The 23,804-nt window shown below is 41.6% G+C and overlaps 2 protein-coding genes and 1 non-coding gene across 9 annotated transcripts; 2 read left to right on the top strand and 1 right to left on the bottom strand.

The window, feature by feature from the left end:
* The first annotated feature begins 324 nt into the window (after positions 1-324).
* On the top strand, positions 325-12,785 carry MAK16 (MAK16 homolog). Its single transcript, XM_027599641.1, has 10 exons — positions 325-433; positions 2,958-3,007; positions 3,100-3,209; positions 3,316-3,380; positions 3,989-4,140; positions 5,333-5,387; positions 10,053-10,127; positions 10,746-10,856; positions 11,965-12,030; positions 12,161-12,785. Exons 1-10 carry the CDS (start codon positions 419-421, stop codon positions 12,353-12,355), a joined length of 894 nt encoding a protein of 297 aa, XP_027455442.1. The 5' UTR covers positions 325-418; the 3' UTR covers positions 12,356-12,785.
* Positions 4,209-22,042, bottom strand: TTI2 (TELO2 interacting protein 2). Of its 7 annotated transcripts, none has more exons than XM_027599637.2 (9): positions 21,133-22,039; positions 20,298-21,010; positions 18,749-18,935; positions 17,956-18,048; positions 16,309-16,496; positions 16,094-16,237; positions 13,857-14,019; positions 12,804-12,981; positions 10,137-10,827 (listed from the first exon to the last, which is right to left on the bottom strand). In XM_027599637.2, exons 2-8 carry the CDS (start codon positions 20,942-20,944, stop codon positions 12,877-12,879), a joined length of 1,527 nt encoding a protein of 508 aa, XP_027455438.1. In that variant the 5' UTR covers positions 20,945-21,010; positions 21,133-22,039; the 3' UTR covers positions 10,137-10,827; positions 12,804-12,876. The 7 variants fall into 7 exon arrangements, with proteins under 7 accessions (XP_027455436.1, XP_027455438.1, XP_027455439.1 ...); XM_027599638.2 differs by having other exon boundaries at positions 21,351-22,039; XM_027599636.1 differs by having other exon boundaries at positions 20,298-21,013; positions 21,351-21,395.
* Positions 21,702-21,806, top strand: LOC113926130. Its single transcript, XR_003521204.1, has one exon. It is a non-coding gene; the product is annotated as a small nucleolar RNA U13 (small nucleolar RNA).
* Positions 22,043-23,804: the final 1,762 nt, after the last annotated feature.

The raw sequence follows: 23,804 nt of genomic DNA, 5'->3' as shown, positions 1-23,804 counted from the left end.
CGGGAGGCGGACCGCGCTTTCCTGAGCGCACCCCGCGACAGAGGAGGCCGGCCGCCGGCGTGGGCCAGCCAAACCTCAGGGCAGTCATAGACCGCGCTTTGGACAAGGGCGTGCCCAGCGACCTCCACCTCCGCGCCCCAGGCCTTGGCCGACTCCTGCGCGGAGTAGCAGGGGGCCGCTAACCGTGTTTACCGTCCCAAAGGGAGACCCGGAACAAGATATAGGCAGTAAGAACTGGCGGTGACGGACCGGACGTGGCGGTGAACGCGGAAGTTGCGCCGCCCAAGGGCACTACGCAAGCCCGAGAAATCAAAACTCTCGCGATAGGTGAGACCAGGCTCTCCGGAAGTGATTTTCCGGAAGAAGCATGGCTGCTCCCTAGATCTGGCCAGGCTTTGCATTCTGAACCGCGGACGCCATGCAGTCAGATGATGTGAGTGTCGTGTTTCTCTGCCACCTGGGTTCTCCCGCTTTAGGAGACTCAGAAGCCACTCAGCTGGCCCATCGCATTAGCCTCGTGTTGCTCCAGAACCGAGGCTTCTAGAACCCCGATTTCCGAGCGTGGGGCTCTCACGTGTCTACTCGGGATCCCCAGCCCGCTTCCTTAGCTGGGTAAACGGGCTGGAACACCGTCACTTCAATCCACAGGGTTGGCTTATCCAGTCCATGGTACCCAGCAGTGAAGGACTTTGCCTGTGGTGTCATTGGACGTGGGAGGCAGGCGCGGGTGGGGGGTGAGGTGGGGGTTGGTACGGCCAAGTTTGGACATGAAATTTAAGGCTCCCTTTCTTCCACGTGTATGTTACTTTTAAGTCTGCTTTTTCTGTGTTAGATTTTCTTTACATTTGCTCCATTGGCTGCCCAAGTCATAATTTTTTGGAAGCATCCTCGATTCATTTATTTAATAATGTTTCTTTATTTTTAAAGATTTTATTTATTTTTTGACAGAGAGCGAGAGAGGGAACACAAGCAGGGGGAGTGGGAGAGGGAGAAGCAGGCTTCCCGCCGAGTAGGGAGCCCGACACGGGGCTGATCCCAGGAGCCTGGGATCATGACCTGAGCCGAAGGCAAACGCCCCCTCAATTCATTTATTTAGTTACATGTATGAGAAATAACAAGTGTTTACGGTGTGCCAAGTACTGTGTAATTACTGGAGATTTAGTTTTTAATAAGCAGACAAAAGACCTCTTTTCCTGGAGCACTCTGGTGGAGGAGACAGGTGGTATACACGTGAACAAATTGAAAACCATTGTACTGTGTAATAATACTGTGAAAGAAAGACCAAGGTTGATGAAGTAGAGAGTAATTAGCAGAGACCACTTCAGACAAAGCTGATCTGGGAAGGTTTCCCTGAATGGAAGACATTTGAGCTGAGATCTAAAAGATGAGAACAAGCAGGCATTGAGGGGCTGAGGGAAAAGCAAAAAATCCAGGTCCAGGCCATGGGAACAGTAAAATGCAAAGATCTGGAGGTAAGAAAAAAGGAATATATTACAGAATACCAATGTGACCTGTGCTATAGGAATCGAGGGAAGAGAGAGAGATAATGAGTTGGATATGCTTGCAGGACAAGATCATGTAGAGTCTTGTAGGAAGTATTTTTAGGGCTTCTAATGGGAAATGACATCTGACTTATTTTGTGAAAAGTTGTGTGGTTATGTGAGAGGCTTTTGAAGGAGAGAAAGAATGAAAGCAAGGAGACTAGAGTATGATGAAAGTAGTTTCAATCAAGGTAGTAATGGTGGAGAGGAAAAGAAGTGGATGAATTTGAGATCTGTATTATTGGTATAACTGAAAACACTACGTAATCCATTCAGTGAAGGGGGAAAGGGAAAAATCAAAGGATTTTTGGATTTGTCCAAATAGTTCAGTGGTGGTTATATTTGTGGAGATGGGGAAGGAAAACAGTATTTTGAGGGATGTGGAATTGAGAGCTTCATTTGGTTGTTAATGTGTGCGATACCTTTCAGACATCCAAGTGGAGATGTCAGGTTGACAGTTGGGTGTATATATACTTCGGCTCTGGAGAGAAGTTTGACCAGGAGATGACAATTTGGGAGTCATCAACTTATAGATGATATTTAAAGCCACAAGCTAGAATTAACTCCTTTCCCAGTTTGATTTCCTCTCACCTGTTTCCTGTCATCCCCCACCAAAGACACATCCTATAAAATTCTAAAAATGTTATTCTGTTTGTTTACACTTATTTATGTTTTAGGCTTTAACTTCTTTAAAACCTTTCCCAGTTCCTCAGGGCAGCTCACTTGTCAAAGGCTCTTAAAAACTTCTTTTGTGGCACTTAGACTAATGCTTTGTGGTGTTTTGTTTACATTTCATTCCCCCTAAATAGATAGATAAAACTGTTTAAGGACTATACCTTCTTTGATTCAACAAATACTTGAGTACCTCCTGTGTGTCAGGATTTAGAGATACCAGTGCCTTACATAAATTAAATATATAATCAATGCTGAAAGAATAAAGTACATGTTAGTAGAAGATAGCAGTAGATGATTTTCTTTGCCAGATGAGATCAAATTATGGTACATATATCCAACAGTCTAGTACTGTGCAGCCTTTTACAATGGATAATGAACATATCAAGTAAAAAAAGAATGTATATACATCTCATTTTTAAAAATATAGGCATACTGGTTGATGGAAAGTACATGTATAGAAAAAATTCAAAAATATTTACAAAATTCTAATGAAATTTTATCTGTGGGTCATGGGGTGATGGCTATTGCCAATTTGTATTTTATTTTTCTACAAGAATCTTTGTAAAAAGAAAACAGATCAGACTATTTTACAAAGCATTTCTTCCTCCTCTCATTCCTCAAAGACTCCTTTGAGACTTCCTCAGTAAACCAGGGCATTGCCCTAGGGCATTGTTTTCTTGAGTTAATATTCCCATCTGTTGGGTCAAAGCAATTGAATTGGGTTTTTTCTTTGTCTTGTAGGTTATCTGGGATACACTAGGAAACAAGCAGTTTTGTTCCTTTAAGATTAGGTGAGTCTAGATTTGCATATTGAACAAAGATTCCTTCAGTTGCCCTCTTGGTAATTCATCTTACAATTTTTGCTCTTTTCCTCCCATTCTAGAACTAAGACTCAGAGTTTTTGCAGAAATGAATATAGCCTGACTGGACTGTGTAATCGGTCGTCTTGTCCCCTGGCAAACAGTCAGTATGCCACTATCAAAGAAGAGAAAGGTAACTCCTCAGTTTTAACTTCCATGAGAACTAGTCAACAGCTCATAAAAGGATGTTCTCTAGTCTCTCTGTAAATAATATTAATGGTATTTATTTTATCCTGCAGGACAGTGCTACTTGTATATGAAGGTTATAGAGCGAGCAGCTTTTCCTAGGCGTCTCTGGGAACGGGTAAGACTTGGCATAAAATTACAATGATCATTAATCAAGAGCAAAAATGCCACATGCTTTTCTCTCTTCCTTGACCATAGCTGTATTAAACTTTTCATTAAGATTTATTTGTTTATGAGGGGCACCTGGGTGGCTCGGTCGTTAAGCGGTCTGCCTTTGGCTCAGGTCATGATCCCAGGGTCCTGGGATGGAGCCCCGTGTTGGGCTCCCTGCTCCGCGGGAAGCCTGCTTCCCCCCTCCCTCTCCCCCTGCTTGTGTTCCCTCTCTTGCTGTTTCTCTCTCTGTCAAATAAATAAATAAATAAATCTTTAAGAGAAAAAAGATTTATTTGCTTATGAGAGAGAGAGTATGAGCAGGGAGGTGGGGGGTGGGCAGAGGGAGAAGCAGACTCCATGTTGAGCACAGAGCCCAACACAGGGCTCGACCCCAGGACCCTGAAATCATGACCTGAGCCAAAATCAAGAGTCAGATGCTTCACCAGCTGAGCCACAATAGTGCCCCTGGATTAAACTTTTGAAGCCAACCTCCTTAGGTCCCATGGGTATCATAGCAGTGAAGACCTAATAATTTACCCTTACTCTTTAAGCTTCCTTTTTTCTGTTTGATAGGTCCGGCTTCATAAAAACTATGAGAAAGCACTGGAGCAGATAGATGAAAATCTAATTTACTGGCCCCGTTTCATTCGACACAAGTGTAAGCAGAGATTCACCAAGATCACCCAGTACCTAATTCGAATTAGAAAACTTACACTAAAGCGACAGTAAGTATTTAGATCATTCATTTATTATATTTATTTTTTAAGTCTATCTTTCCATGGGACATATTAGGAAGATGAGAGATTATGAAATCTCTGGTAATGCTTCTTATTAAATCCAATTTCGGATAACCTTTTATGATATGTTGCAAGAAGAAAGTTTATTTCCAGTTAAAATTGTGCCCTTTGATGCTGCAGGATTTAAAAAACAGTTGAGTAAAACTTGATGATCCCCTCCCTGTCTGACCCCTCCCTGTCTGAAAAGCAGCTTCAGAAAATTTTCTTTATAACTCCCTGACAGAATCATAAAATTAAGGAATTGACGATGACCTAAAAACTTTTTTAAATAAATAAGAATGTAAGAACTTTATTCTGAGTTCACTGAAAACTAATTTTTAAAAGTGATATGAAATCCACAGAATATCTTCCTAAGGAGTGATAGATCCTAATACTTCTTCATTGTGACCTGCAGAGAAAGCTAAAGATGGCAGTCTTCTACAGAAAATTCTTCTTTGTTAAAACTGAAGCGTTAATCTTGGCACAGTGAATGCCCTCAGAAGTCTCAGAACGCCTAAAGAAAACAAAAAGTAAAATACACATTAAAATACATATGAAGGGCGCCTGGGTGGCTCAGTTGGTTAAGCGACTGCCTTCGGCTCAGGTCATGATCCTGGAGTCCTGGGATCGAGTCCCACATCGGGCTCCCTGCTCAGCAGGGAGTCTGCTTCTCCCTCTGACCCTCCCCCCTCTCATGCTCTCTCTCTCATTCTCTCAAATAAATAAAATCTTTAAAAATAAATAAATAAATACATATGAAAATGTCTGACTTTCTATAGCATTAAATACCTAGAAAATTGTTAAAGTATATAATCTTGGCTATATTGAGCTGAGCCCTACAAAATCAACTCCAATCCTTTTTTCTCCTCATTTTTTTAAAGATTTTATTTATTTGTCAGAGAGAGAGAGAGTGCGTGAGCACACAAGCAGAAGGAGTGGCAGGCAAAGGGAGAAGCAGGCTCCCCGCTGAGCAAGGAGCCCCATGTGGGGCTTGATCCCAGGACCCTGAGATCGTGACCTGAGCCGAAGGCGGACGCTTAACCGACTGAGCCACCCAGGCGCCCCTCTTCTCTTTTTTTTTTTAAAGGTACACGCAGAACATGCACTTCGGTTTTCTGATAATGTGTTCTGTTTTCCGTAGGAGGAAACTTGTTCCCTTGAGTAAGAAGGTGGAACGGAGGGAAAAAAGAAGAGAGGTAACTTATTATTTTGGGATTCATAGCTTCTGTATTTTCATTGAGGTTAGGGGTGTGTAGATAGGGATCATGAAAAAGATTCAGTCACTATTGTCTGTGAACTGCTCAGGCCTTGGGTTCACTAATGGATAATACTGTTATATTAGTTGTATAAGATACCGGATATTCGTATTTTAAGTTTATGACTTTCAGGGCAGGTTAAAGTAAGGGTTCTTAGGGATATATATAATGGAGAACAGAAGGAATACCTTGTCTGAAATTCTTGAGGTTAAATGTTTCAGAAATCAGACCTTTGGTATGTTGCCTTTCTTACACATTGCATACTACTCTCAGCAGGGTTTGAGCATTCTTTTTTCTTTCCCCCCCATGATAAACCTCTTTAATTCCCATCCCCTATTTCCCCCATCTTCCCACCCACCTCCCCTCTGGTAACCGTCAGTTTTCTATAGTTAAAGAGTCTATTTCCTGGTTTGTCTTTTTGTTTTCCTTTTCTCGTTTTGTTTCTTAAATCCCACATTGGAGTAAAATCCTATGGTATTTGTCTTTCTCTGACTTATTTCACTTAGCATTATACTCTCTATCTATGTCGTTGCAAATGGCAGGGTGTCATTTTTTTATGGCTGAGTAATATTCCATATATATACACGCTTCTGTATCCGTTCATCAGTCAGTGGACACTTGGGCTGTTCCCATACTTTGGCTATTGTAAATAATGCTGCAATAAACAGAGTGGCGCATGCATCCCTTTAGATTAAAGTATTTTGGTATTTTTTGGCTAAATAGCCAGCAGTGTGATGCCTGGCTCGTAGGGTAGTTCTATTTTTAACTTTCTGAGGAATCTCCATACTGTTCTATAGTGACCGCTCCAGTTTGTATTCCCACCAGCAGTGCAAGATGCTCCACATCCTCACCAACACTTGTTTCTTGTGCTGTTGATTTTAGCCATTCTGACAGTGTGAGGAGATAACTCATTGTAGTTTTGATTTGCACTTCCCTGATGATGAGTGATGTTGAGCATCTTCATGTGTCCATTAGCCATCTGGATATCTTCTTTGGAGAAATGTCTGTTCATGTCTTCTGCCCATTTTTTAATTGGATTGGTTTTGGGCTGTTGAGTTTTATCAGTCCTTTATATATTTTGGATATGTCTTCTGCCCATTTTTTAATTGGATTGGTTTTGGGCTGTTGAGTTTTATCAGTCCTTTATATGTTTTGGATATTAACCCTTTGTCAGATATATCATTTGCAAATATTTTCTCCCATTCAGTAGGTTGCCTTTTAGTTTTTGTTTTTTTTTTAAGATTTATTTATTTGAGAGAGCGAGAATGAGAGTACATGAGAGGGGGGAGGGTTAGAGGGAGAAGCAGGCTCCTCGCTGAGCAGGGAGCCCGAAGCCGGACGCGATCCCGGGACTCCAGGATCATGACCTGAGCTGAAGGCAGCCGCCCAACCAACTGAGCCACCCAGGTGCCCGGTTGCCTTTTAGTTCTGTTGATTGTTTCCTTTGCTGGGCAGAAACTATTTTGATATAGTCTCAATAGTTTATTTTTGCTTTTATTTCCCTTATCTTAGACATAACTAGAAAAATTTGCTTATGGCAGACATCAGAGACATTACCCCTGTGATCTCTTCAAGGATTTTTATGGTTTTGGGTCTCATATTTAGCTCTTTAATCCATTTTGAATTTATTTTTGTGTATGGTGAAAGAAAGTGGTCCCATTTCATTCTTTTGCCTGTGGTTGTCCAGTTTTCCCAGTACTGTTTGTTGGAGAGACTGTCTTTTTCCCATTGTATATTCATTCCTCCTTTGTCAAAGATTAATTGACAATGTAATTGTGAGTTTATTTCTGGGTTTTCTGTTCTATTCCATTGATTTATGTGTCTGTTTTTATGCCCGTACCATTCTGTTTTAATTACTACTGCTTTGTAATATAACTTGAAATCTGGAATTGGGATACCTCCAGTTTTGTTTTTCTTTTTCAATATTGCTTTGCCTATTCAAGGTTTTTTGTGGTTCCATACAAATTGTAGGATTGTTTGTTTTACTTCTGTGAAAAATGTTGGTGGTATTTTGATAGAGATTGCATTTAATGTGTGGATTGCTTTGGGTACTATGGACATTCATTATTTGCTCTTCCATCCCACGAGCATGGAATGGAATGTCTTCCCATTTCTTTGCATCCTTTTGGATTCTTTCATCACTGTTCACAAAATACAGGTCTTTCACCTCTTGGGTTAAGTTTATCCTTAGATATTTTATTGCTTTTCATGCAGTTGTAAATGGGATTGTTTTATTTCACTTTCTGCTGCTTCATTATTAGTGTGTAGGAATGAAACAGATTTCTGTACACTGATTTTGTATCCTGCGACTTTACTGCATTCGTTTATCAGCTCTAGCAGTTTTCTGGTGGAGTCTCTAGGGTTTTCTATTTCTAGTATCATGTCATCTGCATACAGTGAACATTTTACGTCTTCCTTACCAATTTGGATGCCTTTTATTTCTTTGTGTTGTCTAACTGCTATGGCTAGGACTTCCAGTACCATGTTGAATAACAAGTGGTGAGAGTGGACATCCCTGTCTTGTTCCTGACCTTAGGGGAAAAGCTCTGTCGTTCCCCATTGAGGATGATTTTGGCTGTAGGTTTTTTATATAAGGACTGTATTTAATGTTGAGATATGTCCCCTCTAGACCTACCTTGCAGAGAGTTTTTATCAAGAATGGATGTTGTACTTTGGCAAATGCTTTATCTGCATCTGTTGAAATGATCCTGTGGTCTTTATCCCTTCTCTGAATGATGTATCACGTTGATTGTTTTGTGAATATTGAACCACCCTTGCATCCTGGAAATAAATCCCACTTAATGATGGTATATGATTTTTTTTAATATATTGTTGGATTCGGTTTGCTAATATCTTGTTGAGGATTTTTGCATCTGAATTCATGAGAGATATTGGCCTGTAGTTCAGAGGAAATTAAGTTGTTCTGCTTTTACCAGGTAAGTTTGAAGCCTTCTGAAAAATGTCGATTTGGAAGATTTTTAAATCAGCTGGAAAATTACATTTCCAGATTGTGTGATTTATGGGAGACATATGTTTTCACAATGTCACTTATAGATGTAATCACTTTCCTTTTTTAAATGTTCTATCCACAGAACAAGTTTAAAAACATTTTAAACTCACTGTTAAAATATTGCTTTTCTCTTGAAAGAATGGAGTTAAGTGTATTTTTTAAAGCTTCTGTTGTTACATTATTACAGTCATTTGTCATCCTGGAAAATTTGGAACATTTTTCTTTTTGTGAAAAATGCATAATTCTTTTAAGATGTAGAACTCTTTTTAAGTACTAAACAATTAAATAGTATACCTTTATAACTCTTCCTGTGGTATTGCAAAGTATTCAGTATCTATAAATCCACTTAAGCAAACATCAACTGCCGTATGCTGTAATCATGTGAATAAAAGTAGTGAGAATCCCCACTTTCAGACTCTGGGCAGTATTTTTCCCTTAGGTTATCTTCCTCACTGTATTTGACACACAGCTATTTGCTTTATGGCCAGAGTTAAGGCACCAGTGTTATTATGCATAAAAAAATATAACTTATTTTTAAAGAAAAAATACATACACAGCAATTTTGACTACTTTTTGTCTGCACCTCAGTGGATCGCCCTTGAGGTGTGAGCACCCACTTGAGAGAACAGTGCAGAACATCACGATAGCCTCTTAACTGCTCATGTGCCCCAGTAAGACTTTTTTCTTATTCATAAAATTTTATGATCTTTACTATTAAATTAATGCAGTCTTAGGCAAGAAAGATAGACTGAGGTTAGATTTTTATGTTTTGGTTGTGGGTGGTAGTTTGATACCATGTATCATTATCGTTTTTGATGCAATCATTGGAGGAAGAGATTTTTAATCTTTTTTTCTGTCTGTCACATGGAATCTAACATGGTTTTAGAAAAAGTAGGAGTCAAAGTCTCTATTTCCCTTTCTCAGCTTTTACAAAATCTGTTTCAGGATTGGTCATTTTTTTTTTTTTTTTAAAAGATGTATTTATTTGACAGAGGGCGCAAAAGCAGGGGGAGCAGGAGAGGGAGCAGCAGACCCCCCCACTGAGCAGGGAGCCCAATGCGGGGCTCGATCCCAGGACCCTGGGATCATGACCTGAGCTGAAGGCAGATGCTTTACTGACTGAGCCACCCAGGCGCCCCAGGATTGCTCATTTTCTAAGACACTGAAATGCATATAGACCTACATGCTTTGTGTATCTATGAAAGGCTTCGTTAGAATTTAAAATGCTATTTATAGTCCGGCGGCCTTTCTCTGCTTCTGGTCCTCCCCTCTGACTCTGAGCAGTTCTCTGGTTCTGATGGAGGCACTGATTTTTGTAAAATTTTATTAAATAAAATGGCCTGGACAAGCCCCCCTCCCCCCAAAAATAAAATAAAATGCTATTTATAAAACCATTGGAATTTTTAAATTTAAAAGGTTCCCAAAGTTTGAAAGCAGGAATATATCTGGCTGGAGAGGTATGAGTCCCGGTGATAGCAAGAGGGGAAAAAAAGTGATTTTTTTTTTTTAAATAAAAACTTGGTTTCTTCCACTTCTACAGGCTGAAAATGAGTATTAATGAAGTAAATGGGTTTACTCAAATTTTTCTGTTACAGGAAAAGGCATTAATAGCTGCTCAGCTGGATAATGCTATTGAAAAGGAATTGCTGGAGAGACTGAAACAAGATACGGTGAGAAAGCCAGGAACTTTGGGATGTAAATTTTATTTTTTAGACCAATATCATACTAGGAAATAGTGGGGAAATGTGTTTTATTTTCAAAGATGCTGGAAAGAGCTTCACTTTGATTTTGTTCCTGGAATAAAACAAATATATAGGCCTTGGCTTCTCCATTTTAGTTCCAGATCTCTGTATAAAAGACATGCAGTTTTGATCCTCCTGCGTATTACCCTAGTCTTCTAAGGTTCTTTAAAATGAGTTTTTAATTCTCTTTTTAAAAATTAGTGTCATTTAAAAGACAAAATGAATAAAACTTATTTTCCTTATCATTTCCTTTCTGTCAGCAAATTTACGTTTGTTCCAACCCATGGGTTTTATACACTACTAAGTTTTAAGTGATGTGCTTTTCTATTCTTCATGGAAGTTACCTGTCTGATTTTAACCACTGATTATTTAAAATGTACTTTTAAAGATATTGTTGGTTCTATGCTTGAAATTAATACAGAAATATTACTACTTAATCAACTTAAGTATTCTCATTTAATCACTGAGGAATATGCTTATTGGACAGTGGACTTCAAGTGTGAGATTGAGATATCATTAAAGCCGGTGTGTGTTTCTGTCCTTCAGTATGGTGACATCTACAACTTCCCCATTCATGCTTTCGACAAGGCCCTGGAACAGCAGGAGGCAGAGAGTGACTCTTCAGATTCTGAGGAAAAAGATGACGAAGATGAAGAAGTAAACCTTGTTTGTTTTTGCTTCATCATGCAGTAATCTGTAGAACTATATCTCTTTACCTGTACTTGAGAGAATATCATTTTCATTCCGCTAACCAAAAATAATTCTTTGGTCATTTTTTTCTATTATGAGGTTAATTTTAGTTCAGCCAACAACTATTTACACATTGACAATTTTAATCTTACTTATAGGCATTCTAAAATTTTTCCTACAAGGGGACAAACGAAGAATCCTCATCAGCTGATAGAACATACCATTAAAGGGACACCTGGGTGGCTCAGTCGGTTAAGAATCTGCCTTTGGCTCAGGTCATGATACCGGGGTCCTAGGATCGAGTCCCACGTCGGGCTCCCTGCTCAGCGAGGAGCCTGCTTCTCCCTCTACTTGTGCTTTCTCTCTCTCCCCCTAATAAATAAATAAAATCTAAAAAAAAAAAGAATCTACCATTAAGGAACCTCCTGAAATTTATACAGGATTTAATTTCACTATTAATATAGGGGAGGTACTGGAATGATTGTATTTTTAGGAAAAGGCCAGATTTACCAAGTAGTTGCTTAATCACATGGTACACTCACATAGGCACATAGGTGTACTTTTTTTTTTAAGATTTTATATATTTGTTTGACAGAGACAGCAAGAGAGGGAACACAAGCAGGGGGAGTGGGAGAGGGAGAAGATGTGGGGCTCGATCCCAGGACCCTGGTATCATGACCTGAGCCGAAGGCAGATGCTTAACAACCGAGCCACCCAGGCGTCCCCATAGGTGTACTTTTCCTAAGAGTAACCCTTTTTTGGTACTTGAAATTAATAGGTTTAATTAAATGTACAGAATTGTTTGTAAAGCCCTACCTGTATACTGATTTTTTTAAACAAATTAAAATGAGGATGTTTTACTCTCTGATGATTTATATTAGGCATGAGAATTGGTATCCCTGAAATGTTTTTAAATCAGAAGTAATTAAACTTGGAAATAAGTAGATTTTGGTTGAGCCTAGTAAGTAGACTGTGAATCTCTTTGTTATTTATGCACTTATCAAAAAATAAAACTAGATGTGTAAGCTGAATTTTCATTCTGTATTTTGAACTTAACAGCTATGTGTTTTTTTAGGATGTGGGGAAGAGAGAGTTTGTGGAAGATGATGAGGTGGAGGAGAGTGACATAAGTGATTTTGAGGTGAGATTTTGGGCTTTCAGGGAAAAGAAGGTTTCTGAACACACAGGCAGATAAATTCTCTGGTTCTAAATTGAGAGTACAATGAAAGGAGTTTGGGGGATGAATTTTCTCTTTTCTTTCCCTCTATCAGGATATGGATAAACTGGATGCCAGCAGTGATGAAGATCAGGATGATAAATCCTCCATCGAGGAAGAAGAAAAGGCCCTTGATACCAGACATAAAGGCAAAACACCCTTGAAAGGACCCTTGCGGAGAAAACGAGCCTATGTGGAGATAGAGTATGAGCAGGAGACAGAGCCTGTGGCCAAGGCCAAAACAACGTGACTTTTCTTTGGACATTTATAAATAGGACTGAACATTTTCAGCATCCTCCTTTCTTTTACCATAAACGTGCACACCTCCAGTTTTAGCTTTCATATAGTACTTAACACAATATTTGTGTTTTTAATATTTATGCTACTTCTGTGGGGCACGAAATCTGGGAGGGAGCGGAGGAAGCCTTAAGTTGTGAACAGAGTATTTTTATAGCGTTGGCATATGCTTTGAAGTAACAGCTTGAGCCCAAGAAGCTTAACAGATGAATTTGTGGGTATAAATATTTCTAAATTTTAAATGCTATCCACCCGTTTCCTTGGCGTCCTCCCCTCCAATCCCCCAACTTTATTTAGAAATGCCCAGACTTCATTTTTTTTCTTGTTCTCTTTTCCCTACTTCTTTGGGAATAAAAGAAGGAAAAAGAAGGTCTAAGTTATAATATTTAGTGTGAAAATACCTTTTTTCTTAAACAATTCCATTTACACAGTTGGAACAAGAAGAAAAGCCTTCCTGCTTTAGGAAAGACAAATTTAAGTTCCGTCACAGGACGCGCCTTCAGACACCTGCTGCACTTTTCTGATACAGTTCACCACCTTACTGTCTTCACAGCTTTGGAGAATTTTGACCAGGAGACCCTGAAACATGAAACCAAATAGGCTTTGATTTTTCTTTTTAATTGGTATTTCTTTTCCTTTTACCTTGGTTCTTCTTTCTTGGTACCATAGTCAAAGAAAGGATGAACAGACAAGACTAGAGAGCAGTTTGTGGAACAGGTGTTAACGTTAAAAACAGTGTCGTTGTACATGGAAGTGTCCTGCTGGCTCAGGAAGAAGCGAGTTAATACCAGCCAGTGCAAATCAGATTGGATCCAGGGACTCGAAAACTGCCTGAGATGAAAGAGCCAACACAAAGTAATTTGAATAAGCTGATAAAACAACAAACTACACTATTTCTAAATACTTTTAGGATATAAATTTAGATTTCTAAATGGAAGAAATGAGGCAATAGTTTATTAAATATATATAAATATACACACATAGCTATTACATGCTTTGGCTTTGAGAAATTAACTTTTGTGGAATATGAAACTAAAGGAAGAACTCCCATGTGGATAAATAAGAATAAGGAAAAATACAGTTGCCCCAGAAAAACTGGAAACATTTCTGGGATCGATCTGAATCACTCTACTTACATTATTACTCCTTGGTGGTTTATAGCTCATTATTTCACCATTTAAAAAAAAAATTCAGATGACTAAAACAGAACTTAAGTTTTATAAACCTCTTAATCTTTTGTGCATTTTCTGTCCTCACCCCAGAAACCTTTTGGTCTAAATTCTGAATAGCTTTAAAAGAAAAATAAGGTGTTAATCAACCTCTGTTGAAGGCTAGCGGTCTCCAAGGTGGGAACCTGAACCCTCCATGTTCATTTACAAACTTGGTCAGGCATGTGAACAGTAAATTTTCATCAGTCATAGGAATTACTTAAGGACCAGGTTGCAGACTCTTACCTTCACCTGTCCTTGAGAACAGTGGTCCAGGAGAATCAGGCAATCTGTGGCTTCCTCTAATAAGGTGTTCTTAACAGGCTCAGGTGTAAGGTTTGGATCCTTTGCTACATCGCATATCAGTTTCAGGAGAGCCTTCAGTAAGACCACAAGTCTACAGGAAACTCTGGAATCAAGAAGAAAAAGTTATGTTCATACTCTAAATCAGGATATTAAAACTGAGATTTCAAAGGCCATCTAAGTTGTAAAGCCCTCATTTCCTAAATGAACTAAAGTGAACTGACTTAAAGACCACGGAGCCAGAAGCAGAACTAGAGACCATATACCAGATTTCTTAACTGCGAGCCCCTCTTTCTCTGCAGCATAGTGTGTACTCATATACACACACTGGCCTAAATACCTTGCTCCCTTCCAGAAGCTTGGTTCTACTGTAAGGAAATAATCCCTCCTGAAAAGGGAGAATTGGGATCTCCCCTTACCAGGGGCTTAGACTTTAGGCCAGAGAAGAAGAAATGGTCCACAGTACTTTAACTTTTATGTAGTCTTGGGCCTGGAAGTTTTTTTTTTTTTTTTAAGATTTTATTTATTTGACAGATAGCGAGAGCAGGGGGAGTGGGAGAGGGAGAAGCAGCAGGCTTCGCGCTGAGCAGGGAGCCCGATGTGGGGCTCCATCCCAGGACCCTGGGATCATGACCTGAGCCGAAGGCTGACACTTAACGACTGAGCCACCCGGGCGTTGGGCCTGGAAATTAAAGTGAGAGAAAGAGGCTTGCTTTCAGGGACCTCACTGTCAATTAGAATTTTCTGTCCCTCAGTTCCAGATCCTCGCTTACCATCAGTTAAGCCCAGCCTATTTACTTCAACTTATTAGCCTTTCTGAAAGTTTTTATCTTGATAAAAAAAATTCTGGAAAAGGATAGTGGTGATGGTTGTACAAAACTGTGAAGGTACTTAATGTCACTGAGTCCACTTTTAAATGGTAAATTGTATGTATTTTTTTTTTTTGAAGATTTTATTTATTTGACAGACACAGCGAGAGAGGGAACACAAGCAGGGGGAGTGGGAGAGGGAGAAGCAGGCTTCCCGCGGAGCAGGGAGCCCAAGGCGGGGCTCGATCCCAGGACCCTGGGATCATGACCTGAGCTGAAGGCAGACACTTAATGACAGCTACCCAGGCGCCCCTGTACTTTTTTTTTTATATAATAAAAAAACCTTAAAAGCCTTAATCAGAGCTGAAAAATAATTTGTAGTGGGAAAATATGCATACTACACCATATTTCTGGGCAGAAATGTGACTGGAAGAGTAAGTTTGCATCCCTCAATTTAGTAAATATGAAGCCCGTTTCCTACATTGTTTGCTGCTCAGCTTTCCTACCTGTCATCAACATAAAACCTGTTTCCCACTTCCCAGCCCAACTGCTTCCATACAGGCATTCATTTTCTAACCTTCCTACTTGGGCCTGCCAATCTCCACCTGGAACGTTAACTGGATTCAATTTCATCATCCATCCGTTGTCTGTTCTAGTCCATCCATTCTTCTAATATTTGTGTATGTAATAACCAAGTACTGAGAAAACTTGTATACTCAGTATCCCAGAGTGGGCTTACAGTTCAGTAGAGAAGAAAGACAGGAAGTAAACAAAGTCCAGTAATAGACCTAACTAAGGGTAAAGACTGGGAAGCTTCTAAGGAAATAAAGAGTATTATGGTTCAGAACAGATAGAGATGTTTTTGGAGCACTGGACTCTAGGTGAATTAAACTTTGTTGTCCATGCAAGAAAAGTATTTGCTGACAAAACATGTCTGGGTTCCAGTTTATTGTTCCTGACACCAACCTCCAACCAGAGTTGGAATGCTTTCTAAGCAATCATCAATTAGTATTCTCCTGGTCACTGCTCTGCAGATGTTCAGTAATGTGTTATGAAGTTCTCTGTTCTCAATTAGATTTAAAAAACTCTGGGGTGAACAAAGTTAAGCATTGTATCGCTTCTAAACAGCCTCTGAAATTCTAATATACATTATAAACCTAGAGAGAGGTACCCCTGCAGTAACAATGGGTATATTTTATCTTTTCAATGCGACTTCCTCATTTCAATATCCAATAGAAATGTAAAAATGGATATTCAAATATAAGGTATGTCCTTAAGACTTTGTACTGAAAGTACACCTGGGCAATTTCTGAAGAGAGTATTGGCTGAGTTCTGCCCCTCTTGGCACACCTGCCTGCTTGGCTGTTTTACCTGGGCCATGCATACTGCATGAGCAGTTTCAGAGTTTCCAGTATCTTCAATCTAGCCTCCTCCTCTGGTCCATCATAAACCTCCAGATAACCAATGATGACTCGCTCCAGCCTCTTTAAGTGCCGGACAGTTAGAATCCCCAACCTAAAAAGGAAAGAGAAAATGTGGCACCAAGGAGATGAAGAGTAGGCCGGACCAGCAGCCCAGGCACTCGCCTCTTCACAAACGCTGGGAGGTTTCTCGCGTAGGTCCTGCGTAAGAGAAGGCGGTGCTCCGGCTCCATGTGCGTCAGGATCAACTGCAGTACCTCATCACAGTGCGTGGTGGGTCGAGCGGCACCTCCCTTCCAGTGCAGGCCTTTCTCTAGGACGGGGAATAAATCTAGCAGACACAGGAGCACAGCCTAGGAGGAAGTAATAGAAAAGAACTGTTCGTCTATTGGCATTCACATTCACTGATTGGTCTAGCAATTTTATTAATCTATCCTTGGGGTCCATGTGATAGAATTCTGAAAGATACCAGTAATACATGAAGTGTATATTACTTTATATTTTCAAGCTTGTTTTACATCATCTCCAAACAAGTTAACACCCAAGCAGGGGGAGTGGGAGAGGGAGAAGCAGGCCTCCCGCTGAGCAGGGAGCCCGATGCGGGGCTCGATCCCAGGACCCTGGGATCATGACCTGAGCCGAACGAAGGCAGACGCTTAATGAATGAGCCACCCAGGCGCCCCTAACACCTTCTCTTCCAGACTGTTCTTTGCTAAGCTATGAAATGGGACCTTATGGGCACAGCTGGGACTTTAACCGAAATTGTAGGAATCTAAGTCTATTGCCACTAAATTTCTAAGTTAAATCGATAGTTACACATACTCACAATAAAACTGCTCCTACAAAGAATCTACGGTGGTCCTCATTTGTATCCAGTCTGACCACCCTATGTGAAGTTTCAGTATCTAAGCACTCTCTTCTAGCTCTCTCGGGATTTTTTTTTTTCTCTTAGTTTTGTTTTGTTTTTAAACCATCATCTAAAGAGCCTTAAACTTTTTGGCTGTCAATACCTGGATTCTCAATTTAATACTTAATATTTAAAAAGAAAGGTGGCTGGGGGGATTGGGGAAGGGAGGACAGGCATTAAAAAAAGAGGCTATTTCTACCTCTGATTTTATAGAACTTGTTTCTTCTGTCTTCAGAATGTTCTTGCCTGTCCTAAGAAACTTCTGTTTATCCTTCAAATATCACCTCCTTCCTAAATCCTCCTAAAACCATCCCAACACCACCAAGCCTGGTTAGCCGCCCTTTGCTGGACACCCACTGCATTCTATACAAACCTCTTCTTAATAGATTTATCACCCTGTACTATAGACATGTATAAATACTTATTTACATGCCTTTCCAAAGGGTTTCTTAAAGCCAGAAACCCTGTCTGATCCATTCACTCTTGGAACCTACAATGGTTACTCACACACAGTAGCTATTCAATGTCTTTAGGAAGGAAGAGTGGCACTATAATACCCAACTTACAAAGAGTTTCAAGTGTGTGTTGATACAAGGAGGCAGAGGACACAAGTTAATAAAAATTGAACTTTTCAGACAAAGCTGCCCTCAAGTGATACAGAATTGACCCAGATGCGAAGACAAAACACTGGCTCTTCTGTGGAGACTCAGAAATGTGGATGCCTGCTCAGTGCTGACATTTTCACTAGTCATTTGCTACCTCTTTATTTTCAAGTTGGCTATGACTTAGTCATCATCCTCACTTTCCAAAAGAGGAGAATGTCTCAACTATTCTTATTCACGTAATACCACCTTCTATTCAAATTTGAGAACTGAGTACAATTACAATTACAAAATTACAATTACCTGAATGAGGTTGTACTCTGGTGTGTACAGGTGGTTGAAAAGGGCATGGTAGAGGACCTGGGCTCTGTTATACTGGAGCAAATCAGCAGCCGGCTGCAAGCAAATTACCCAATTAAAATTTTTCCAAGGTTGCCAAAATGTTGATTTTTTTTTTTTTAAGATTTTATTTATTTTTGTGAAAGAGTGAGAGCGCGAGCATGTGCACCCAAGCAGCATGGAGGTGCAGAGGCAGGGAGCCCCATGCGGGACTCCATCCCAGGACCCTGAGATCACAACCTGAGCGGAAGGCAGACACTTAACCGACTGAGCCACCCAGGCACCCAATGTTGGTAATTTTTGAAACTGAAGTATGGATACACAGAAGCTATCATGCCATAGGATTCATTATACCACTCTCTACTTCTGTGTATATTTTAAAAGCTCCAAAATACACAGTTTTAAAAAAAAGTTTCCTTGAGTAACATAATAATGGCTTGCATATTTGGATAAAACCTCTTTCAGTTTCTGATTTTTTTTGCTCCGTGAAAGTCAACTGTTAATTACTCAAGGTCTGGTTATTCAGTTTGACATGCAGGATAATGGTCCAGGAGTCTTACACATGTTACCTCTGAGGTACAATTTACTAGGTTGGCAGAAGGAAAATATAAAGAAAAAAATATAAATAAGTGAATTTAGTCACATAACAACATTAATAGGAAGCTAATAAAAGATAAAAAAAGACAACAATAAAATGGTATCATGATGACTCAATCTGTCCCATCCACACAGATGGCAGAGTGCAGAGGCTGCTTACCACATTCAGCACAACGTGATGGAGGCAGTGCACACCCAGTATCTTGTTCTCGGTTTGATAGTCATCCGAGATGAGCAGTGATGGGGGGAGTATCCTTTCCAGATGTTCATTCAGCCAGGGTCGGGTGACCTGTTGCAGAGTCCATGAGAAAACATGTTTGGTGGCAGGGTTTTTCTTCCAGGATTCCCTACATGGAAATGTGAAACCACATTAAGTAAAGCGACATGGAATCAATCAGCAAAGAAAATCAACCTCTTCAAGCTAAACAGAGCATTTTCTTGTCCTTGAAAAGAATACATCACACGTAACTCTTGATGTTATACATTTTAAGATTTAGATCAAAATAACTTACAGAACTTGCACTAAAGAACAAAAAACAACCTGACACTAAATACATTTAACAATGAATCTGCCAGGGCTCTGGGTCTAAAGCTTAGCCAATGAGGAGCCATTTATAACAGTAGCTTGTAAAGAATCTGTGGTGATGGCGTGGGTGGTTACAGGGAAGATCTGCTAAGAAGGGGGCGCCTGGGTGGCTCAGTTGGTTAAGCGACTGCCTTCGGCTCAGGTCATGATCCTGGAGTCCTGGGATCGAGTCCCACATCGGGCTCCCTGCTCAGCGGGGGGTCTGCTTCTCCCTGACCCTACCCTCTCTCATGCTCTCTTTCTCTTTCTCATTCTCTCTCTCAAATAAATAATAAATAAAATCTTTAAAAAAAAAAAAAGATCTGCTAAGAAGGGAGACAGGAGTAAAAGAAACATCTTCAGTATTATAAGTATTACAAGGGAGCAAGTGAATCAATATTTGAACAAAAGCAATTTGCAGCTTATAAAGTGGGCTTACACACTTTACTCAACCTTCAAAATAACTGTAATAGATAATATTATCTTCATATTACAAAAAAAATGCAACAGGTTCAGAAAGGCTCTCTGACCTGGTCCTACTCAGAACCAATAAAAAGTACCAGACTACTTCAAAACTCCAAGTTCCTGATAAAATGACAGTTAGGTACACACTTTTCCTCTCATCTCTTTCATGTTACTAATAGTAATAACGTATAAAGTAGCAAGTGGAACTCACAGAAAATACTTTAGCTGATAGCAATCTAAAGGTCTTTTTTTCATCCCAAACACCACTTTCATATCTAACAACCAACCTCATCTAATAACTAGTGATGAGTTTCAAGATCCCTAAGTTTAAATTCAAATCATAAGTTTAAATCCTCTCCAAATCCTCATCCTCACCTAACTTAAGAAACCTTAATATAAATAAATGGGACAGACCTTCCGATGTCCAGGACAGTTGTCAAGAGGACCAGAAAGAGCACTAGGGAATGGAAATCTGACGACCTAGGTTCTAATGTCGAACTTGCCAATATCTGATAATGTCATTTATAGCAAATTGCAACCTTCCTGGGCCTTAAGACATCTGCTATTATCACACCACCTTTATCTTACCATCGAAGAAACTCGGGTTTCTTTGAGCTCTAATATTCTAAAATGTTAGGCTGAAGCTCAAGTTAGTGGCCCTTTTGACAAGAATACTCACTTATTCAAATCAGGTTTGAGAAGCTCCATTATTACAGTAAATCTCCCTTTCTCATCTTCATTTTCTCCGTGCAGAAATCCTGCCACAGAACCACACTGAGTAACTCGGAGGAGTAAGGAGAGCACCTCTCCAGCAACGTCATGGGATCTCGGGCTGGTCCATGGTTGCTCTAAGCTGTGTGTGACCGCGAAAATATAGATGGGTCCTGCCAAGTGACGTAGGCCTATCTTCCATGTAGGACAAAGCATGGAATTCTGGGCCGCCTCAACTTTCCCCAACAGTTTAAGAAACAGTACCCCAACTGCTGCCGCTTTCTCGGCCACTTCAGAGTGTCCATGACCTCTACCTTGCTGCTCCTTGGGTGGGGCTGCATACTTCTCTAGGGCTTTTGCCACCTGCCCCAGCATCTCTGGCATTCCGCGGGGCGATGTGCCACTATCCTCAAATAATTGATCACATTCTGTGGCTTCTATTAGAGCACCGAGGTCCTGAATTACTGCACTTCTGGCCTTGCCCCGTCGGGACTCCTGGCTGGTAAGACGGTGCAAAACCTGGGAGAGAGACTGTCCGAGGGCGGAGGAAGGCCGCTCTCCCGGCAAGGAAGATCCTTCCTGCGATGGGGATTCCCGAGAGCTGTCCTGCTCCATTCCTCAGACTGCGGCAGTGATGAGCGGGTCTCGTCCAGGAAGCCAAGATGGGAGGCTGGTGGGGATCTGCTAGAGAAAATAAGATCACCCGAAGGCTGGAATTCTCCCAAAGAACGCAACTAAAACCAAATAAAACGGCAAGACGTCGGGGGGGGGGCGGGGTGGAGCTCGGGGGGCGCGAGTCTCACCCGCAAAAGAGTAAAGTCTGCGTAAAGGAAAAGATGCAGGAAAGGGAAAAGAGCCTCTCCGGGAGTAACAGAGCCTCAGACTCCCAACAGTAGATCAATTATTCTTGCCTTTCCGAAGATTAAAAACAAAAACCCTAAGAGTTTAAGAAATAAACCCCTAAGGCATGACACAAACACCTCCACGGGTGGCGCCTCCACACCTTCCACCACTGCAGTACCTGTTAGGATCCGGACCTAGCTCGCCTCGCTGCCGCAAAGCACAAGGCTAGCTTCCGCCAATATTCAGGCAACACTTCGTCATTTCACGACATGCTTGTCGTAAAGCAACAGAGACCAGGTTCCCCCAAAAAGGTGGTGTTTTGGACGAAAAATTTGCATAGACATATCCGCTCGGTAATTTTGTTTTTGTTTTCATTTATTAAGGTAGAAACAAAAGAAAAATACCGAAAATATTTTAAAAGTATATCCGATTTCATTGTTGAGGCTGAATATATAAAGCAAAAGTCTGTCACCCTTTCTTAAAAGTCAGTGGGACATACTCGGGACTCCTTAACACAAACAACCGCGCGATCCTTTTGTAGTTCATGAGCGTGATGATTGGGTGTTCACACCGTTGTGTGACATGTGCGTCCCTCTAAACCTTGTTACGATCTCGGCACATTACCCGTCTGACGTGAACTTGGAGGATCCTTTTATTTTTCAACGTGTTGAACGAGTTAGAGCTTTGGTTATTCCTGGGTTGTGTTGCGTCTGTGGGTTGTAGCAGTTGAAAGCAGTTTCCACGATTTGTGAGCTTCTAGCTTAAGAGTTTCGGAGTTCCGTCTGGTGCGGGGTGTAGCTTTTTATCTAGGAGCCGGCTTTTTAAAGCGCATATCCGTAGACGGCTGCAGGTTAGGTGCCAGTGTCGGGCGAGGGCTTGGCTTGTGTAATTCACCCTCCACCAGGGGCGGGGCGGTCGCACTCCAGGCGGGCCTGCGGGTGTGAGCGCGCTGTGCTCTGGGGCAGGCCGCCGCAGTACTGAGTCCGGGCGGCAGGCGGTGCCGGGAGCAAACCTCCGGGCGGTAGGCGATTTGCAGGTTCAAGCTGGGCGGCCCACACCACCTGTCTTCGGTGGGGTTTCGACAGACGAGACGAGGCGGAGCGGGGTGGAGAGCCACTGCCCAGTGCGACCCGTTGTCCTTGCCCGTGTCATGCTACGCCGGCACTGCTTGTCCCCTCGCTGCGGGTTCCCTGAGTGTAGAATTGTGTCCAGTTGACATGGGGTACCCCATGGGAGGGTAACGATGCCTGGGAGTTCGTCTGTGGCTGCATGTAGCTTCCCCCGTGTCGTAGGAGCCCGGGGAAGCGGACTTCATTGCTGCCCAGGCATGAGCGGGAGCGCGGAGAAATGGGCGGTGCACACTTGGAGGGGTCGGAGAGCCGGCTCGGCCGCTGCTCGGAGGGGGACCCTCAGCGGGCGACCCTTCAGCTCTCGGCCGCTGCTCAAAACCGCGCTGCGGGGCGGGCGGGCTGGGCCTCCGCCGTGCACCCTGCAGGTCGCCTACGGGCCTTGGGATTCCTGCGCCCCCCAAGAGTCTAGAGAGAGCCCTGCAGGGTTTTTCCGATCTTGGGGGGGCGGGGTGTAGGGAGGGAGGTGTCAACGGTACTTTCTCCTCCGCCGGGGGTGATTATGGTAGGGGAAGACACGGTGCTTTTGTCCCACTAGGGAGAGAGGGCAGTGCTTGCGAGTATCCTGTCGTCTGCGCTTCCTTGCTCCCTTCCTCGTTCGCTCGCTGTGTGCCCTTGAAGAGTTCAGTAACCTCTCTGTGCCGTAATTTCTTTGACGGTAAAATGTGAGGCATGATAGTCCCTACTTCTTAGGATTGTTATTTTAAAATAAAGGAGTTAAGTATGTGTCAACAGCTTAGAGCCGTCTCTGGTGAGTGTTAAATTCAATACCGGCGTTAATTGTTAAACCACAGCTTATGTATTAATTTACGTTTCCTCTTTTGAGGGAATTTTGTGGTTAGGACCCTTCCTCTCTGCCTCTTTCATTTGGCCTTGCCTTCTCTGACCAATTGGTGGCACTCATGATTTTCTAAGTAGTTTCAAACATTGATTAAAAAAACAAAATAAAACTGAGTTCCTCCCATAGGGATTCTCCCTTATTAAGGTCCGTGTGGGAGCAAGATGCCAGCCAACAGAGTGTCATTGTGTCCCTCCTGTGTGTGAGCCTGTCTGCCCTGTTCCACGCACCCTTTGTGCTAAGTGGATCCAAGATCTCACTCTCTCGTGAGCAAAGCGCTTGTATTGCAGGGGTCTCCCCCTCTTCACTCTGAGTTTCCTGAGGCCAAAGACCATGTCTTTATCCCCAGTGCCTGGCACGATTTAGCGACGAAATAAATGTGTGTTGAACCCACAAGTCTATCCACAGAAGACTGGCTGAATAAACCAGGGTACATCCACACAATGCTGTTCTGTGCAGCTTTACCAAAGAATGAAGCCCATCTCTGTGGAAGGCCACAAAACTCCAGGATACATCAAGTGAAAAAAGCAAGGCTGGGACCACATATACGTTGCCTTTCTTCTAACAAAGATGTGTGCTTTTGCTTACATTTTTAAGAAAAGGCAATGGAAGTGTAAATCACAAACTAATAAAAATGGTTACATATAAGGAAAAAACAGAGTGAAGG

The sequence above is a fragment of the Zalophus californianus genome, chromosome 2 (genome assembly GCF_009762305.2).
Source record: "Zalophus californianus isolate mZalCal1 chromosome 2, mZalCal1.pri.v2, whole genome shotgun sequence".
Taxonomy (NCBI): domain Eukaryota; kingdom Metazoa; phylum Chordata; class Mammalia; order Carnivora; family Otariidae; genus Zalophus; species Zalophus californianus.
Note: the sequence above shows the minus strand (reverse complement) of the source record. Positions and strands in the feature narration are given on the sequence as shown.